Raw genomic sequence first — 20451 nt, forward strand, 5'->3', positions numbered from 1 at the left:
TTTATATCAGAGTACACAATACAACCCTGAGATCCCTTTTCTGTGGGCAAACTTGGCAAACCTATAGAACAGTAACCATAAACAGGATCAGTGGACAACAGACTGTGCTGTGTATGTACTTTGTAAGTGAATTCACTCTGAAATTTGAGGTTTGGGGGATCTGCTGAGTAAACACTCAGTTGGTGTTTTTCATGGAGGTACATCCGGGAGTGTTATAAACCTCCCTTGGGAGGAAAATGGTTATTATTAATTTATTGCTTTATTTTTGTCATGTGACCCCCAACACAGTGAGGGCAAGCTTTTGTTCTGCCTGCCATCCACACTGATCATTGCCAGACAAAAGTTTACTGAGGTAGTGAAAAGGGACATGGATTGCAAAATACACAGCCAGTGGCCAGCCAGATTAGTAGGTACACTTGTATACCTGCTCATTAATGTAAATAACTCATTAGCCAATCGTGCAGCAGCAACCCAATGCATAAGAGCATGCAGACATGGTCAAGAAGTTCAGTTGTTGTTCAGACCAAACATCAGAAAGGGGAACGAAAGTGATCTGAGTGACTTTGACCATGGAATGATTGTTGGTGCCAGACATTATAGTTTGAGTATCTCAGAAACTGTGGATCTCCTGGGATTTTCATGCATAATAGTCTCTAGGGTTTACAGAGAATGGTGAGAAAAGCAAAGAAACATCCAATGAACAGTGGTTCTATGGGTGAAATGCCTTGTTAATGAGCGGGATCGGAGGAGAATGGCCAGACTGGTTCAAGCTGACAGGAAGGTGACAGTAACTCAAATAACTTACTAACCCATACGTCTTTGCAATGTGGGAGGAAACCAGAGCACCTGGAGGAAACCCACACAGTCACAGGGAGAACATATAAACTACTTACAGGCAGAGGCAGGAATTGAACCGGTAGTTCTTGACGTACATATGTATAGAATGATTTGTCTGGATTTCACACAAACAGAAGCTTCTCCCGGTATCCTGGTACATGTGACCTGTGACCACAGAGTTTGGCAGGGCGATGGTCGTGATCAGGGCAGTGGGCTGGTAACCCGTTACTGGGGACCACGGAGGGGAAATGGTGGGTCAGAGCTGAGTGGGACCGATTGGAAAGTTAATACGTGTCAGAGAGTCAGTTGAGGTGACCATCTCCTTCTTGATTGCAGCTGTCTCGAACCTGGATGAAGAGAGTCGCTGGACAGTCCACTACAAGGTGTCGCTTCACCAGCAGGAGAATGTGTTCCTACCGTCGACCCGATCGCCCTGCATGGAAGACCTGCATCGGCAAGCCAAGGTTAACCTGAAAACACTGCTACGAGGTGAGCCGATGTACCCCCTTCCTCTCTTACCCCTCCCATTTGTTCCTGAAAAACATCGGGCAGGAGGTACAGGAGTCCCAGGTACCGCAGCACCTGATTCAGGGACAGCAGGCTCCCAAACCAGTGTGGATAACTTCACTCCCCTCAACTCTGAACTGATTCTGCAACCTACAGACTCACTTTCAAGGACTCTACAATGCATGTTCTCAGTATTTTTATTTATACACTTAGTCTGTCTGAGTTTATGTATAGTTTGTCATAGATTCCATAAGACTATAAGATATAGGAGCAGAATTAGGCCATTTGGCCCATCGAGTCTACTCCATCATTTCATTATAGCTGATCCAATTTTTCTCTCAGCCCCAGTCTCCTGCCTTCTCCCTGTATCCCTTCATGCCCTGACTAATCCAGAATCCGTCAACCTCTGTCTTAAATATACATGAAGACTTGGCCTCCACAGCTGTCTGTGGCAAAGAATTGCACAGATTCACCACTCCCTGGCTGAAGAAATTCTTCTTTATCTCATTTTTAAATTTTTTTCTATAAATGCCTGCAGGAAAATGAATTTCAAGGTAAAATATGGTAATATGAACTTTGACCTTGAACTAGCAGGAAATGACACCAACCTGTGCAGAGTGTGATTCCACAAGGAAGCTCTTGGAGTTCCTGCTTATCTCCCTCCAACCTTCACTTCTCTCCCCCCTCTGACCTCACTCTAACATCCTCACTCATTTTTCCTCTTTATCCTGGGACCTGCCACTGTCTCCCAGCTCCTCTCCCCTCCCTCGAACCACCTGCCCATCGCCTTTCATCTCTCTTCAGTCCACCAATCACTTCATTCCCCTGTCCTACCCCTCCCACTCTCCTCTTTTTACCGGCCATCTCCCCTCTTTACCTCTTCCACCAATCACCTCCCAGCTTCTTCTTTCATCCACACTTACACTCACTCTCACACACACACGCTCACCTCTCACCTATCACTTGCCACCTTGACTCCATCCCCCACTCCCCACCTTCTTATTCTGGCTTCTGCCCCATTCCTTTCTAGTCCTGATGAAGTCCTGCAACATGGACCATTTAGTCTTCTCCATTGATGCTGCCTGACCTGCTAAGCAGCCAACGTAATCAAAGAGCCTTAGTCATTCTCTTCCCATTGGGCAGAAAGTACCAAAGGCCAGGAGGTAAAATCACAAGACTCCATGCCACTGTTATCAGGCTCTGGAATGGGCCTCTGCTATGCTAAACAAAGAACACTTAATCTGCCAGCCTACCTCACCATGCACCTGCATTTTATTTGCTGACCTGCATCACCCACTTGTTGTAACTGGAACGCTTTATTCTGTCCTTTTTTTCACTATCTCGATGTACAGCACTGTGCAAAAGTCTCAGACACACACACACACACACATATATATATATATATATATATAGAGCTAGGGTGCCTAAGACTTTTGCACACTCCTGTATTTGTCAGCCTGCTTGAAAAGGAGAGCAAATTTGTAAATCTGGCGGGAGTAAAGGATGTTGGGAATGGTGAGGGTGGAGTGTCGCTGGGGAGTGTGGGACAGGTGGCAGGGAAGGAATGCTGGGGCGGGTGCCCTGAGACACCAGGTAAGGTGATTTGATTCCAAACAGTTGGTTTATTGCTCAGTATGGAATGTCTCTCTGGTGTTTCCTGGATAGAGACCCATTTCAGGATCAGCTTTATCATCACTGACATGTTGCGCAACAGTATGGTGCAATACATAATATTATTGCATTACTGTGCAAAGGTCGTAGGCACCCTTGCTATATTATATGTGCCTGAGACTTTTGTACAGTACTGTGTCTATATGTGGGTCGATCTGTCTGGATGGATGCCAAGCCAGAGCTTTTACTGTACCTTAGTACAAGTGACAATAATAAACCAATTCCAATTCCAAAGTTAGACGTGGAAAAGGAATTTCTATGTGTAGGAAATCCAGAATGAAGGAAAATAAATTTAAGATACCCAATATCTAGGAATTACTTTGTTTCTCAGAGGGACGCATTGAGTTACAGGAAGTTGGTCAGATTAGTGACAGAGATTCCTCTGTGCATGAGATGGTTAGGTACATCAGGGAGAGGGTGCTCTGGCAAATTCCTATAGCTGTACGGTGGGGAGCTTTCGAACTGGTTGCTTCACCATTTGGTGTGAAGGTTCCAGCGCAGAGGATCGGTAAAAGCTGCAGAGGGTTGTAAAACCAGTTGTCATGGGCAGTCGTCTCCCCACCATCGAGGACATCTTCAAAAGGCAGTGCCTCAGAAAGGCAGCAGCCATCATTAAAGACCCCCTTCACCCAAGACATGACCTCCTCTCATTGCTACCATCAAGGAGGAGATTTAGGAGCCTGAAGACACACACTCAACGTTTTTCGCCACAGCTTCTTTCCCTTCGCCATCAGATTCCTGAATGGTCCATGAACATCACCTCACTATTTTGCTCTGCTGTTTTCAGAACCAGCTTTATTATCACTGACATATGTCATGAAATTTTATATTTAATATTGTAACTTAGAAGAACGTTTATGTCTTGCAGTGTACTACTGCCACAAAACAACACATTACACGGCAAACGTCGGTGATAATAAACTGGATTTTGGTTCTGCAGGGGTTTGGCAGTGTAGTAGGTTTTAGGCTTGTGTGAAATATGAACACCATCACAGATAAGTTGATCTGAATGGCTTGTCCCTGCACGGAGAACATACTGTAATGTGATCACCTCATTGGTGAATCCTACAACCAGGCTGTTGCCCAGTGAAGCTATAAAGAGCACAATGTGACTGCGTGTGTCTGTCAAACAGTCGATTCCCTATGGAGCTCAGACCTTCAGCTGGGAGAGTTCAGAGTGGAAATGGGTTTGGAAATGACGATCGCCTGGAGGCTGATGTTACTGAAGCTACAATGGTGCATGTAACTCTACCCCGGAACAGTTGGAGAGCGAGTTATATCAGCCCCTTCGATGAACACTGAGGGAACTGTTATGACCCTACAACCATCGGGCTCCTGAACCAGTGTGGATAACTTCACTCACCCCAACACTGAACTGATTCCACAACCTATAGACTCACTTTCAATAACTCTATAACTCATGTTCTCTGTATAATTTATTTCCTTTTTAAAGTGATTGCTTACATGATTTGTCCTCTTTTGCACATTACTTGTCTGTCAGTCTTTGTTTGGAGTTATAGAGTACAGCACAGAAGCCGGCTCTTTGGCCCATCTAATCTGTGCTGAATCATTTCAACTGCCCACTCCCATCGACCTGCACCGAGACCAGAGCCCTCCATAGACCTGCCATCCGTGTACCTATCCAAACTTCTCTTCAACATTGAAATCAAACATGTATGCACCTCTTGTGCTGGCAGCTCATTCCACACTCTCACAATGAGTGAAGAAGTTTCCCCTAACATTTGCCTTAAACTTTTCACCTTTCATCCTTAACCCATGACCTGTGGTTGTGGTCCCACCCAGCCTCAGGGGGAAACTATACATAGTTGTTCATTAATTCTATTGTACCTCTTTATTTTCCATTAAATACCCACACGAAAATGAATCTCAGGGTAGTGTATGGTGACATATATGTACTTTGCTAATAAATTTGCTTTGAACTTTGACTGTGACACTTCCGCTGTTAGTATGGCAGTACCGTTACCAGGGTGGCAGAGAGGGTTTCCAGGGGGCTTAGGAACAATCAACCAGGCTGAGCAGTTTGGTATTGGTGTTACTTTTACTGGGAATGGGTTTATTGTTATTATAAAGATATCATTGAGATTGAAAGAGTACAGAGAAAATTTTCAAGGATGTTGCCAAGACTTCAGGACCTGGGTTATAGAGAAAGGTTGAATAGCTTCAGACTTTATTCTCGAGACTGCAGGAGAATGAGGGGAGATTTGATAGAGTATACAAAGTTATTGGGGTGGGGGTATAGACAGGGTAAATGCCAGCAGGCTTTTTCCACTGAGGTTGGGTGAGACTATAACTAGAGGTTATAGGTTTAGGGTGAAAGGGGAAATACTTAGGGGGAACCTGAGAGGGAATTTCTTCACTCAGAGGATGGCAAGAACGTGGAATGAGATGCCTTCATCAAGGCTCGCAGCCAGAAATGGTGACTGTTCACTCCTTTCCGTAGACGCTGCCTGGCCTGCCGAGTTCCTCCAGCGTTTTGTGTGTGTTGCTCAGATTTCCAGCATCTGTAGATTTTCTCTTGTCTGTGATTGGACAACTTTTCTTTGATAAGGGGTCTAAAACTGCTCACAATACTCCAAGTGCTGTCTGACGATGCCTTGTATAGCCTCAGCATTACATCCTTGCTTTCGTATTCTAGTCTTTTTGAAATGAGTGCCTTCCTTACCATCGATTCAACCTGCATGTTAACCTTTAGGATTTCCTGCACAAAGACTCTCATGTCTCTTTGCACCTCTGATTTTTGAATTTTCTTCCAGTTTAGAAAATAGTCTACGCCTTTATTCCTGCTACCAAAGTGCATGACCACACGCTTCCTGATACTATATTCCATCTTCCACTTCTTTTCCTATTCCCCTTCTGCAGACATCTTGCTTCTTCCACAATACCTAACCCTCCACCTATCTTCAGCAAACTTGGCCACAAAGCCATCAATTCCTTTATCCAAATTATTGACATATAATGTGAAAAGAATCGGTCCCAATACCAACCCCAGTGGCACACCACTAGTCACCGGCAGCCAACCAGAAAAGGTCCCCTTTATCTGATTCTTTGCCTCTTACCAGTCAGCTAATCCTTTGTCCATGCCAGTACCTTTCCTGTAATACCATGGGTTTTTATCTTGTTAAGCAGTCTCATGTGCAGCACCTTGTCAAAGACCTTCTGAAAATCCGAATGAACAACATCCACTGACTCTCTTTTCATCCTTAATAATTCCAACAGATACTTCAAGCAAGATTTCCCCTTTAGAAAACCATGCTGACTTTGGCCTATTTCATCATATGCCTCCCAAGTATTCTAAATCCTCATCCTTAATAATAGACTCCGACATCTTCCCAACCACTGAGGTCAGACCAATTGGCCTATAAGTGCCTTTCTTCTGCCTCCCTCCATTCTTAAAGAGTGAAGTGACATTTGCAATTTTCCAGGCCTCTGGAACAATCCAGAACCTATTGATTCTTGAAAAATCATTACTAATGCCTCCACAATCTCTTCAGCTATCTCCTTCTAAATCCTGGGTGCAGTCCGTCTGGTCCAGGTGACTTATCTACCTTCAGACTTTTCATCTACCCAAGCACCTTTTCCTTGGTAACAGCAATGACACTCACTTAGACTATATAGTCAGTGGCCACTTTATTTAAAGTACAACTGTACACCTGCTCATTAATGCAAATATCTGATCAGCCAATCACGAGGTAGCAACTCAATGCATAAAAGCATGCAGACATGGTCAAGAGGTTCAATTGTTGTTCAGCCCAAACTTCAGAATGAGGAAGAATTGTGATCTAAGTGACTTTGACCTTGGAATGATCGCTGGTGCCAGATGGGGTGGTTTGAGTATCTCAGAAACTGCTGATCTCCTGGGATTTTCACACACAACAGTCTCTAGAGTTTACAGAGAATGGTGTGAAAAACAAAAACGCATACGGTGACTGGCAGCTTTGTGAGTGGAAACGCCTTGTTCAGAGTTCAAAGTACATTTATTTTCAAAGTATGTACACTTTATACACCCTTGAGATTCATCTTCTTACAGGCAACTACAAAACAAAGAAACCCAATAGAACCCAAATAAAACAAAAGAAGATGTAGACTTTATAGAGAAAGAAACAAAAACATCCAGTGAGCAGCAGTTCTGTGGGTGAAAATGCCTTGTTAATGAGAGAGGTCAGAGGAGAATGGCCAGACTGGTTCAAGCTGACAGGAAGGCGGTAGTAACTTAAATAACCATGTGTTACAACAGTGGTGTGCAGAAGAGCATCTCTGAACGCACAGCACGTCGAACCTTGAAGTGGACGGGCTACAGCAGCAGAAGACCACAAACACTCAGTGGTCACTTTATTAGGTCCAGGAGACAGATAAAGTGGCCGCTGTGTATATAACAAAAGAGGATATGCGCCGATCTGCAGTGAGTAGTTTGCAACGAGTTGCCACGCTTCGGTGCCATCTCACATTACAAAGAAAATTAAGTATAAAAATTTGGGGCAGACTTGGATCCTTGCAAGTGTGACAAGTGCCTCACCTGTCCCACACCTCCTCCCTCACCTCCATTCACAGCCCTATGCAGTGCTTCAGGTGAGGTGACTCTTGGCATCGGTGACGCCGGCCCTATCTGGCGCTCCTGGCGTGGCCTTCTCTACCTTGGTGAAACCCGATGTAGATTGGGGGCATTGCTTCGTTGAGCACCTTCGCTCTCTCCATCACAACAGCAAGGATCTCCCAGTGGCCATCCATTTCAAATCAACTTCCCATTCCTGTACCAATACTTCAGTCCACGGCCTCCTCATTATAAAGGAATAGATTGAGTGGGCACCCAGAGACTTGAACCCAAGCAGGAATGGCGTTTATGGAGGATGTAATTTTAATGTAAGTGGAGGAAAGTACAGGAGAGATGTCAGAGGTGGGTTCTTTACACAGGGAGTGGTAAATGCCCTGCCGGGGTGATGGTAGAGGCAGATACCACACCTCTTGTTGAGACATGTATGCGATTCTTAGACACACAGATGAAAGGAGATGGAGGGCACTGTGGGAAGAAAGAGTTAAATTGATCTTGGAATAGGTTAAAAATTAGGTTTTGGGTCAAAGACTCTGTATTTTATTTATGTTCTAAACATAAATTATGCAACATCTTACAAGAAAACAATTAGAACATTGGAAGTCCATTTTAATGCAAAGTGGTCAGAGTGTTGCTGTAATGAGGTAGTGACTCGGCTGTGTAGGTAACTTCAAGAACCGAACGGTTGAAGCTGTTCTTGAACCTGGGGCGGGACTTCAGGTTTCTGTAGCCCCTGCCCGATGGGAGCTGTAAGAAGATGGCATGGCCCGGATGGCGGGGATCTGTGATGACAGATATTGCCTTCTTAAGGCAGTGCAATCTGGAAGTACTATCGTTCATACTTGAATTGGTATATGAGACCATGGCACAACTAATCACAATACATTCAATAGCGGATCAGTTGGAAGTTGTTTGCGTGTTCGATGACGAGCTGAACCTCATTGCCCTTCTAAGAAAGAAAGTAGCTTCAGGATAAAGTGGCCAATGTCCCTGTGAGCTGAGCAAGGAAGTTTTGGAAAGATTCACACAGGCAGTTGTGACATACTGCACAATTGCCTCAACATAGAATTGGCTTTCAGACCTGAAAGGCCGATCATTAAAACCAGTTATTGACCTTTCTCCTCTCACCAAGTGCAAGCTGATAATGTAATTGATTTGTGTTCTGTAATGGGTGAATTTGACCTTTCAGTTCCTCCAGCACAAATGTCATTGGGTACACCCACCAAAACAGTCCCTGTAGCCCACGCACCCTGGACATTCTCTTCTCTGCCCCCTCCCAGAAACCTCAAAGCACATGCCACCAGGCTCGAGGGCGCATAGATTACAATCTTGAGAAATGCACGCCAGCTGATGAACTTCGGTAAGGGTTTGAGGGCATTTGGTATGTCGCCAAGACTCTTGCAAATTCCTACAGTGTTTGGTGGAGAATATTCTAACTGGTTGTATCGCTGTCTGGTATTGTGTTTCAATGCAAAGGATCGTTCAAGGCTGCAGAGAGCTGTAGACTTAGCCAGATCTGTCACGGGCACAACCGTCCCTACCATTGAGGATGCCTTCCATAATTAAGGACCCCTTGCCCTTTTCTTATTGCTACCATCAGCGGGGAGGTAGAGGAGCCTTACAGCCCTCACTAGAGACTGCTTTTTCCCCTCAGCCATCAGATTTCCGAATGACCCATCAGCCCACGAACACCACCTCACCATGTGTCTTTTGCGCTGCTTATTTTTTGTTAGTTGTAGTAACTTTTATGTCTTGCACTGCACTGCTGTCACATCACAGCTGGTTTCAGGAGTAAATCCGGTTCTAACCCTGAGTTTAACAAAATAACCAGCCATTCCCCATGCTGCTGTTCCTGAGAACAAAATGTAACCCAGAAATGGATTTGGAATTAAAATTGGAATTGGTTTATTATTGTCACATGTACTGACATAGAGTGAAAATCTTGTCTTTCTTATCTATTGATAGAGTGCAGAGTAGGCCTTTCCAATGCTTTCAGCTGTATTTCCCAGCAAGACCACAACCGTGGTTAACCCTAGCCTAACCTCGGGATAATTTACAATGATCAGTAAACCTACCCGCTACGCCTTTGGACTTTGGGAGGAAACTGGAGCACCCGGGAGAAAGCCATACATTCCCATGGAGACTGCACACAGAGGACGCCGGAACTGAGCTGGGAACTCCGGAATGTCTCAAGCTGTAATAGTGTCACGCTAACTGCTGTGCCACTGTGGTGCCCCGTACATCTTGCATACATTTCACACAGATCAATTGAGGTAGTACAAGCTTAATCAGTAATGGAAAGCAGAGTAAAGTGTAAAAGCTACCGAGAAAGTGCACGGGGGTAGATGATAAGGTGGAAAATGTGTGTGAGATAGTCACAGTGTAGGGTGGCACGGTAGAGTAGTGGTTAGCACAACACTTTACCTGGTTCAATTCCTGACGCTGCCTGAAAGGAATTTGTACGTTCTCCCCACGACCACTTGGGTTTCCTCCAGGTGCTCTGGTTTCCTCCCACATTCTAGATATGTACTGGTTAGTAGGTTAATTGGCTGCGCGGGTTTGTTCGGCCAGAAGGGCCTGTTACTGTCTCTAAACAAACAAATACAGTGACCGGGGAGTGAGCAGGCGCGGGAAGAGCGACTACCAGCCAGCCTCACGTATTCAGTGAGTGGGTGCGTCTGCACAGGTCCACCCAGCGTCCCGTTCACACTTGGCAACCCACAGCCCCTCTGTAGACGGCAAATTCATCCCCGCTCAGGTCTGCGTTGAAGTCCAGGCCACCTCTGCAGTAGGAAGATCTCACAGCGATCAACCTGTCTGACTCAGCTCCAGTGAGATGCCTTTCCCTCATGTGGATTGTTCCTGCCTGCCCGAAGCAGTGGACATTGTCACCTCGGCGGAAAGGCAATGCCTGTCCAGTATGTGGCACTCAGCTCAGTTGGCACCCATGCCACGTTGAAGTGCAGGGCCGTGATCCAGGACTTACTGGGACGGGAAGAGCAAACCCGTCCCGCTGGGCCGATCGTGGATCCTGCAGTTTGAGATTCCTCTAGTGAGGAACAAAAGGACAGGATTAATGGGTTTGTGAGTGTGGAGGCAGCTGGTGAGAAAACCATTCAGACCCAGAGCAGAGGGCCAGCTTATTGTCTTCAGAAGGGATTTGGGCTCCGGCAAGAAAGCACCATCAGGGTGTCTTGCTCAGTTCCTTGCCAACACCCAGACAGAGAGAGAGACACACACACACACACGCAGGGAGACACATACAGAGAGGCGCGCGCAGGTTGACACATATATAGACAGGGAGTGACAAAGCAAGAGAGAGGGGTGGAGGGAGACACACAAACAAAGCAACAGAGACAGACAAACACACACACACACACGCGCACACACACAGTCCTCAGTTCCAGTTCCAGGCATCACACCATGGCATTGTTCCCAGATTCATTCATCTCCCTGTTCGCTGGACTTTTGCACAAAGGAACCACTCTGGTCAACCACGTGGGGCTCCCTCCCCTTGAGCTCACCATCTGCGCTGCCTTGCAGGATGCAGGCAACAGCTGGGTGTGGGAGAGCTGTCAGAAGTCGAGGGTGATTGTGTCTGCCATATGCTCCTCAAGTACCGTGTAATTCTGCTCTGCCCTTTATTGGCAGCTACGTCATGGTGTGACAGCTGAAACTGTGTGTGTATGTGTGTGCGATCTTAATGATGTCGGTTTATGTTAGAACATTTTATGACTGAATTGCTGCTCTACTCTGTGCATGCATGACCAGGTCACACCATCGTCACTTTCGATTCCGGGTGAACCATCTCGCGTTGCCCACTGGGAACTGAAGTTCTTTATTATGCACACATAATAACACAGCTTCCCCCTTGAAAGAAAAAGAAATACAATACTATATCCTCATAAATCTGCAAGGAACAATAACCCTTTCCAACAGAGATACCTACATTCCATGGGTAGTCTCTTTTCTTTATTTTTGAATTTTCAGCTGTTCAGTGTTTCAACTTTGATTGTAATGTGCAACTACAATCAGTCTCTGGGTTGGTTTAATGGTCCTTTTTCTGGCCTGCTATTTCTTTCCACAGTTGTATTGCTTGCATCTGGTATGCTAATATTTGTGTCTTTCTGAGAACTTTGATCAACATGTTCATTTTTTTTTGCATCTGCTGGCCCCTCTGGTGTACTGACAGGTAACATGTTACAGCTATGACACACTTCTGTAAATCATCAGACTTCTGTGGAAATCCGCTCGTCCATCACGCACTTTCTTCACGAGACCGTTCACTACCTTGACCGAACTTCCAGCTAGGCCATTTTTTTGGGTGATGTGGCTTAAGCTTATTTGTCGAAACCCCCCCACCAACCTTTGGCAAACGACTCAGATTCACATGCAGAAAAATAGGTGCTTCCGATTTTTCATTGGTCCCTTCTGCTCTGTTAGCAGCTGTTTGCTGTTTGAAGCAGTTCTGGTTATCGGTTAGATTGCCGGTAACCTGCATAGGTGTGGGAGGACTTCACTTACCCATGACGGGAACTCTCGGCCTCTCACCAGAACCTCTCTTGGTGAATCTGGTGACTGCTGAACTTCCGGAGCAACGTGCTCTCTCATCTCACGGGCCAGCTTCTCTCCATCCTAAATAGTGTCCAACCTCACTTGCTGCTAGCACCTTTTGTTCTCACGAAGTCTCTTTCTCAGCCATGCATGGTGCTCTCCGTGAGCACGAGGAGAACGTAAACAAGAGGAAATCTGCAGAAGCTAGAAATCCAAGCAACACGCACAAGATGCTGGAGGAACTCAGCAGGCCAGGCAACATCTAGGAAAAGAGTACAGTCAACGTTTCAAGCCAAGACCCTTCTTCAGGACTGGAGAGAAAAGGTTGGGGGAGGAGAGGGAGAAGCACAAGGAGATGGGTGAAACCAGGAGGGGGAGGGATGAAGTAAAGAGCTAGAAAGTGGATTGGTGAAGGAGACACAGGACTGGAGGAAGGGGAATCTGATAGGAGAGGACAGAAGGCCCTGGGAAAAAGAAAAGGGAGGAGGAACTCCAGAGGGAGGCGATGGGCAAGCGAGGAGGTGAGGTAAGAGAGGGAAAAGGGGATGTGGAATGGAGAAGGGGAGGGGCCATTACCGATATTTCGAGAAATGGATGTTCATGCCATCAGTTTGGAGGCTACCCAGATGGAATATAAGCTGTTGTTCCTCCAACCTGAGTGTGGCCTTATCGCGACAATAGAGGAGGCCGTGGATTGATAGATCAGAATGGGAATGGGAAGTGGAATTAAGATGGGTGGCCACTGGGAGATCCTACTTTTTTTGGCGGATGGAGCATAGGTGCTCGGTGAAGCAGTCTCCCAATCTATGTTGGGGGAGGAGGTGTAGCACTTGTTCCACTTGCAAGGGTAACTGCAGGAGAGAGATTAGTGGGGAGGGACGAATGGACAAGGGGGTTGTGTAGGGAGCGATCCCTGCAGAAAGCAGAAAGTGGGGGTGTGAGGGAAAGATGTGCTTGCTGGTGGGATGGTAGTTGAGGATAGGGGAAACCCTATCCCTGGTGGGGTGGCAGGAGGACAGGGTGAGGGCAGACGTGAGCAAAATGGAAGCAAACTTACAAGCTCTATGCAAACAGCGGTGGGAATCGAACCTCGATTGGTGATCGTGGACGCTGTAAAGCATTTGCGATAACCGCCATGCTGCTGTGCCACTTGTCGTTTTGATTTGTGTCATGTTCTGGCAGAGGGAATTTAGTTTAATTTGGCATCATGTCCAGCACAGGTAATTGTGGGCCAAAGGGTTTGTCCCTGTGTGCTGTACTATGTCTGGAATTTTAAAAATGCACAAAAGGAGATCAAAGTCAAATCCTTTTACATTTTTAGTGTTGTTAGGCCTGTACGTTCACTCTTGCCGGTTCTGTACAAGTAGACCAATTACTGAGAGAAATACTTTGTAAGGAAATGTCTGAAAAGATGGAAGGTAGGGTTGTAACAGATAGATCCTGCTGTCAGTGTGAAATGGCTGTTCACTGTTCAAAATGCCGCTGTGAATCACACATTCCCCCGCCCTGCCCCCACTTCCAACTCATTGTCTCACAAAGTTAACAATAAATGTTTGCACAATAGATTGTGGGAACTCACTGCCAGGCCTTGGAAAGTGTGCTGCCTTATAAGGACAAACTTGTGTTTGAGTGAAACAGTGGCCAATTGAAAGGTGAATTCAAAGGATGATCCAGCAGTACTGTAGAGCCTCTGATACTTTCAGTGATTGTAAGTACAGTGTTCTCATTAAGTTCATGAGTGGCGGGTCTTAAACTTCATGGATTTTATGGTGATGAATAATCAACTTAATTCAATCATCGGTATATGTCATGAAGTTTGTTGTCTTTGCAGCAACAGTACACTACAATACATAGTCATAGCAATGTTAAATTACAGTAAGTATAGATGTGCCTTTGGGCTTCTGTACCTCCTTCCCGATGGTAACAATGAGAAGAGAGTATGTCCTGGGTGGTGTAGGCCCTCAGTGATAGACGCCGCCTTTCTGAGGCGTCTCCTTGGAGATGTCCTGGATGCTACAGAGTCTAGATGTAGCTGACTGACTTCACAATCATCCACAGCTTCTTTCAATTCTGTGCCGTGCCTCCCCCTCCCCATAACAGACAGCGATACAGCCAGTTAGAATGCTCTCCACGGTACATCGGTAGAAATTTGTGAGTGGCTTTGGTGACAAAACAAATCTCAAACTCCTAATGAAATACAACTGCTATATTTGTAACTGTTCAATCCGTTGGGCCTAGGATAGATTCTCAGAGATGCTGACATCCAGGAACTTGAAATTGCTCACCCTTTCCTCTTCTGATCTCTCTATGAGGACTGCTATGTGTTCCCTTGTCTTATTCTTTCTGAAGTCCACAATCAGTTCTTTCATCTTACTGACATTGAGTGCAAGGTTGTTGCTGTGATCCCACTCAGCGAGCTGATATATCTCACTGCTGTATGCCTTTTCGTCACTGTCTGAAATTCTGCCAACAATAGTTGTGACATCAACAAGTTTATACATAGCATTTGAGTCCCGGGTCACCAGACTTGAATGCCACAGATCTAGCCCTCAGCAGACTACAAACTTCCTGATTCATCCACAGCTTTTGATTTGGGAAGGTACAGTAAGTTCTCATAGGCACATAGCCATTCACACAGTTTTTAATGAAGTTAGTGACAGCTGTGGTGTACTCATTCAGGCTCGAAGATGAATCCCTGAATACAGTCCAGTCCATCGATTCAAAGCAGTCCTGTAGGCACTCCTGTGCTTCCCTTGTCCGTACCTTCTAGGTCCTCACTACTGGTGCTGCAGTCTTCAGTCTCTGCCTATACTCAGGGAGTAGAAGTACAACCAGGTGATGTGGGCATGGAATTGCACGGTAAGCACTCTGGATGGTGGTGTAATGGTGGTTCAGTGTGTTGATTCCTCTGGTTCCACAAGTGATATGTTTATAATAGTTATTTAGGGACGTTGATTGAAATCCCCCAAAATGATGGGGGAGGCATGAGAATGTGCTGTTTCGTGCCTGTTGTTTATGTCCGTCAGTTCATCTAGAGCCTGTCTTACACTGACCTGAAATGGGATGTACACCACTACCAAGATGATCACTGAAAACTCCCGAGGCTGATAAAATGGATGACAGTTAATTGTGAGATGTTCCACATTGGGCGAACGGGACCAGGACAGCACTGTACACCACAAGGAGTTGATTGTAAAGCACTCCACCTCCTCTGCCTTTGAAAGACTCAGCAGTCCGATCTTGGCAGTGAGATGTGAAGACATCGAGCTGTGAATTGCTGTGTCTGGAATGGCAGGGGATTCCCAAGACTCCGTAAAACAAAAAAGGCAACTGCTTTTAATGTTCCTCTGGTACAGCTCTGAGATATTCAGTTTTATATACCCGAGACTGTACGTTTTCCAGCGGGATAGTCAAAAGCCACGCTTCGCTAGATGAACTTTTAAACCAGAGCGCCTTCCTGTCTTCTGCTGTCTAACAGGTGAACTGTGCCGGTGACCAGAGTCCGTTCGAGTTTCATTGACCTTGAGAAGCAATAGATTTTTTAAAATTGCCTTAAAAATGGGAACGTTTGATGGTTTCCATCAGAACTGCTCGCATGAGTCACCTTCTTGATGGTGCCCCAGGACAAACCCAGTAATAAAAAAACCCTCACAGTGTTGCCATGGGAGCAGTGAGGGACACAGGGCATCTGTGATGATTGTCATGAAATGTGTTGTTTTGTTGGTAGCACGATCATCCTCTTCCTGCTCTGTCCCATGTGCCAGGCTGGCCAGGAAGAGGGTGATCGTACGCATGGATGAGGCCCATCAACCATACAACAAAGTTTCATGGCAGTAAAGCCCGTTCAGAATCCGGTTCTTCCTCTAGAATCTGTTCTGATTTCTGGATCATTGGGATCTCTTCTGGGGAAGTTATGACCAATATTCTCAGTTTTCAGGGAAAAATTAAACTAATTTGGCAGGATTGTGGTGGGAACTGGAGTGATAGGGCTGAGGATGTTGATATACAAGTCGAATCAGTGTGTAGTGTCAGGAAGGACAGGCAGAAAATAGGCCAAAATTACAGTCACTGGGATGAGTTGAAGTGTAACATGGGGTCAAAATCGAAAAGGGTGATGAATACAGGACTGAAGGTGTTATATTTGAAGGTACACAGTATATAGAATATGCAGATTGTCTTGTATCAGGGTTAGAGATTGGCAGATATGAATTTGTGGGCATCACTGAGTCGTGCCTGAAAGAAGATCATAGTCGGGAGCTTAACATGCAAGGATACACCTTGTACTGAAAGGACTGGCAAGTAGGGAGAGAGGGTGGGATGGCTATATTGGTAAAAAATGAAATCAGATCCTTAGAAAGAGGTGACATTGGATTGCAAGATGTAGAATCCTTGTGGATAGAGTTTAAAAAACTGCATGGGTAAAAAGACCTTGATAGGAATTATATAAATGCCCCAAACAGTCTCTCTGGCCCTACGTTCCTCCTTAGAACACCTGGAGAATAAAGACGCATACGTAAGGCTCCTTTTCATTGACTACAGCTCTGCCTTTAATTTCATCATTCCAAATAAATTGATTCCTAAGCTCTGGAACCTGGGCCTTAGCACTCAGATCTGCAGCTGGATCTTCAACTTCCTCACAGGCAGGACCCAGGCTGTAAAAATAGGGGACAAGCTCTCCTCTACAATCATTCTGAGCACTGGTGCCCCACAAGACTGTGTACTCAGCCCCCTGCTATATTCACTGTACACCCATGATTGTGTAGCCAAGTTTCCATCAAACTCAATATTTAAGTTTGCTGATGACAGAACAATTGTAGGCCATATCTCGGGTAATGATGAGTTTGAGTACATAGAGGAAATTAAGAACCTGGTGGCATGGTGCGAAGACAATAACCTATCCCTCAACGTCAGCAAGACGGAGGAACTGGTTGTCGACTTCAGAAGGAGTAGCGGACCTCACGACCCAATTTACATCGGTGGTGTGCAAGTGGAACAGGTCAAAAGCAGCTTTAAGTTCCTCAGGGTCAATATCACAAATGACCTGACTTGGTCCAACCAAGCAGAGTTCACTGCCAAGAAGGCCCACCAGCACCTTTACTTCCTGAGAAAACTAAAGAAATTTGGCCTGTCCCCTAAAACTCTCACTAATTTTTATAGATGCACTGTAGAAAGCATTCTTCTAGGGTGCATCACAACCTGGTATGGAAGTTGTCCTGTCCAAGACTGAAAAAAGCTGCAGAAATCGTGAACATGGCGCAGCACATCACACAAACCAATCTTCCGTCCTTGGACTCACTTTACACCACACGCTGTCGCAGCAGTGCTGCCAGGATAGTCAAGGACACGACCCACCCAGCCAACACTTTTCGTCCCTCTTCCCTGCGGGAGAAGGCTCAGGAGCTTGAAGACTCGTGTGGCCAGATTTGGGAACAGCTTCTTTCCAACTGTGGTAAGACTGCTGAACGGATCCTGACCTGGATCTGGGCCGTACCCTCCAAATATCCGGACCTGCTTCTCGTTTTTTTTGCACTACCTTACTTTCCATTTTTCTATTTTCTATTTATGATTTATAATTTAAATTTTTAATATTTACTAATTTTTAGTATTTAATATTTGTAACCCAGGGACCGGAAAGCGCAGAATCAAATATCGCTGTGATGATTGTACGTTCTAGTATCAATTGTTTGGCGACTATAAAGTAAAACAGTAACCAGGATGTGGGATATAAGTTTCAACAGGAAATAAAAAGGGCATGTAATAAGGGCAATGTTGCTATAGTCATGGAGGATTTAGTTATACAGGTAGATTGGGAAAATCAGATTGGTTCTGAGCCCCAAGGGAGGGAATTTGTAGAATGCCTACAAGATGACTTTTTAGAGCAGCTTGTGGTCGAGCCCACTAGGGGAAAGGCAACACACATAAAAGTTGCTGGTGAACGCAGCAGGCCAGGCAGCATTTCTAGGAAGAGGTGCAGTCGACGTTTCAGGCCGAGACCTTTCGTCAGGACTAACTGAAGGAAGAGTTAGTAAGAGATTTGAAAGTGGGAGGGGGAGATCCAAAATGATAGGAGAGGACAGGAGGGGGAGGGATGGAGCCAAGAGCTGGACAGGTGATTGGCAAAGGGGATATGAGAGGATCATGGGACAGGAGGCCTAGGGAGAAAGAAAAGGGGGAGTGGGGGAAAAGCCCAGAGGATGGGCAAGGGGTATAGTGAAAGGGACAGAGGGAGACAAAGGAGAGAGAGAAAAAGAATGTGTGTATATAAATAAATAACGGATGGGATACGAGGGGGACGTGGGGCATTAGCAGAAGTTCGAGAAGTCATTGTTCATTCCATCAGGTTGGAGGCTAAACAGACGAAATATAAGATGTTGTTCCTCCAACCTGAGTGTGGCTTCATCTTTACAGTAGAGGAGACTGTGGATAGACATGTCAGAATAGGAATGGGGTGTGGAATTAAAACGTGTGGCCACTGGGAGATCCTGCTTTCTCTGGCGGACAGAGCGTAGATGTTCAGTGAAATGATCTCCCAGTCTGTGTCGGGTCTCGCCAATATATAGAAGGCCACATCGGGAGCACCGGACGCAGTATATCACCCCAGCCGACTGAAGTGTCGCCTCACCTGGAAGGACTGTCTGGGGCCCTGAAAGGTGGTGAGGAAGGAGGTGTAAGGGCATATGTAGCACTTGTTCCACTTACACGGATAAGTACCAGGAGGGAGATTGGTGGGGAGGGATGGGGGGGACGAATGGACAAGGGAGTCGCATAGGGAGCGATCCCTACGGAAAGCAGAGAGGTGGGGAGGGAAAGATGTGCTTAGTGGTGGGATCCCGTTGGAGGTGGCGGAAGTTATGGAGAATAATATGTTGGACCCAGAGGCTGGTGGGATGGTAGGGGAAAGGGAATTCTGGATTGGGTGATGTGTAATGAATCAGATTTAGCTAGGGAGCTTAAGCTAAAAGAACCCTTGGGAGGTGGTGATCATATTATGATAGAATTCATCCTGCAGTTTGAGAGCGAGAAGCTAAAGTTCAAAGTAAATTTATTATCAAATACATACATGTCACCATATGCAACCCTGTGATTCGTTTTCTTGTGGGCATTCACAATAATTCCAAGAAACATAATAGAATGGATGAAATACCACATCCAACAGGACGGACAAATAACCAATGTGCAAAGGACAATAAGCTGTACAAATAGAAAAATAATAATCAATAAACAAACAATAACTATCGACAACATGAGATGATGAGTCCTTGAAAGTGAGTCCATAGGTTGAGGGAACAGTTCAGTGTTGGGGCAAGTGAAGGTTCTCCTTTGGTTCGAGGGCCTGATGGTTGAGGAGTAATAACTATTCCTGAACTTGGCGTGGGTTCTGAGGCTCCTGTACTTTCTTTCTGATGGCAGCTATGAGACGAGAACATGACCTGGGTGGCGGGGGTCCATGCAACAGCACTTAGTGTAGATGTGCTCAAAGGTGGGGAGGGCTTTACCCAGCTGGGGCAGTATCCACTAATTTTTGTAGGAGTTTCTATTTAAGGGCATTGGTGTTTCCATACCAGGCCATAATGCAGCCAGTCAATACAGTCTCCACATCACATCTGTAGAAGTTAGTCAAAGATGTCATGCCAGATCTTCGCGAACTCCTAAGGATGTCGAGGTGCTGCCGTGTCTTCTTCACTCGTATCGATATTACAGTGGATTGGAATGAATTACAGAGGCATGAGAGAAGAGCTGGCCAAAAGTTGATTGGAAGGGGACATTAGCAAGGATGAAGGTAGAACAGCAATGGCTGGACTTTCTGGGGGCATTTCAGAAGGCACAGCATAGATATATCACAAAGGTGAAGAAGTATTCTAAGGGGAGGATCAGGCAACTGTGACTGACAAAGGAAGTCAAAAACAACATAAAAGCAAAAAGGGGTCACTTAATACCGGGGTCCCCAACATTTTTTGCACTGCGGATTCGGATGGTCGTCCGGAATCGATTGAGCTCCAACGGTAGCGCGCGAAGAACTTGGACTTGGATAAGTGTTGGCGCCTTTTTTTTTCATTACTTTCCTCTCTGTATCAAATTCCTATTAATGTCATAGAATTAGTAATATCTATAAAGTGTATTTGTTAAAATTTACTGGGTGTGCTGGCTGATGATTGATGTTTGTGATTGATTCGGGCGGCGACTGACCCTGAGGGGAATGTTGAAGCAGGTGCTGGGCGGGATTTCCCCTAGACATACAAGAGTCAATATAACGGAACGTTACAAGTGGGGGCTACCGTCCTGGATTTGGACTTTTTGGGAAAGTTGTACTAGTC

At 45.7% G+C, this 20451-nt stretch overlaps 1 protein-coding gene across 7 annotated transcripts in view; it reads left to right on the forward strand.

The window, feature by feature from the left end:
* Window positions 1-20451, forward strand: part of LOC140201535 (NHS-like protein 1) — a 291096-nt gene that overhangs the window by 242269 nt on the left and 28376 nt on the right. For 6 of the 7 annotated variants that reach the window (XM_072265795.1, XM_072265796.1, XM_072265800.1 and 3 more), the window contains exon 2: window positions 1174-1326. In XM_072265795.1, the coding sequence (XP_072121896.1) occupies window positions 1174-1326 (153 nt within the window). Of the gene's footprint in view, window positions 1-1173; window positions 1327-13779; window positions 13845-20451 lie in introns of those variants that run through there. The other variant, XM_072265802.1, reaches the window with a different exon arrangement.

The sequence above is a fragment of the Mobula birostris genome, chromosome 8 (assembly GCF_030028105.1).
Source record: "Mobula birostris isolate sMobBir1 chromosome 8, sMobBir1.hap1, whole genome shotgun sequence".
Lineage (NCBI taxonomy): Eukaryota > Metazoa > Chordata > Chondrichthyes > Myliobatiformes > Myliobatidae > Mobula > Mobula birostris.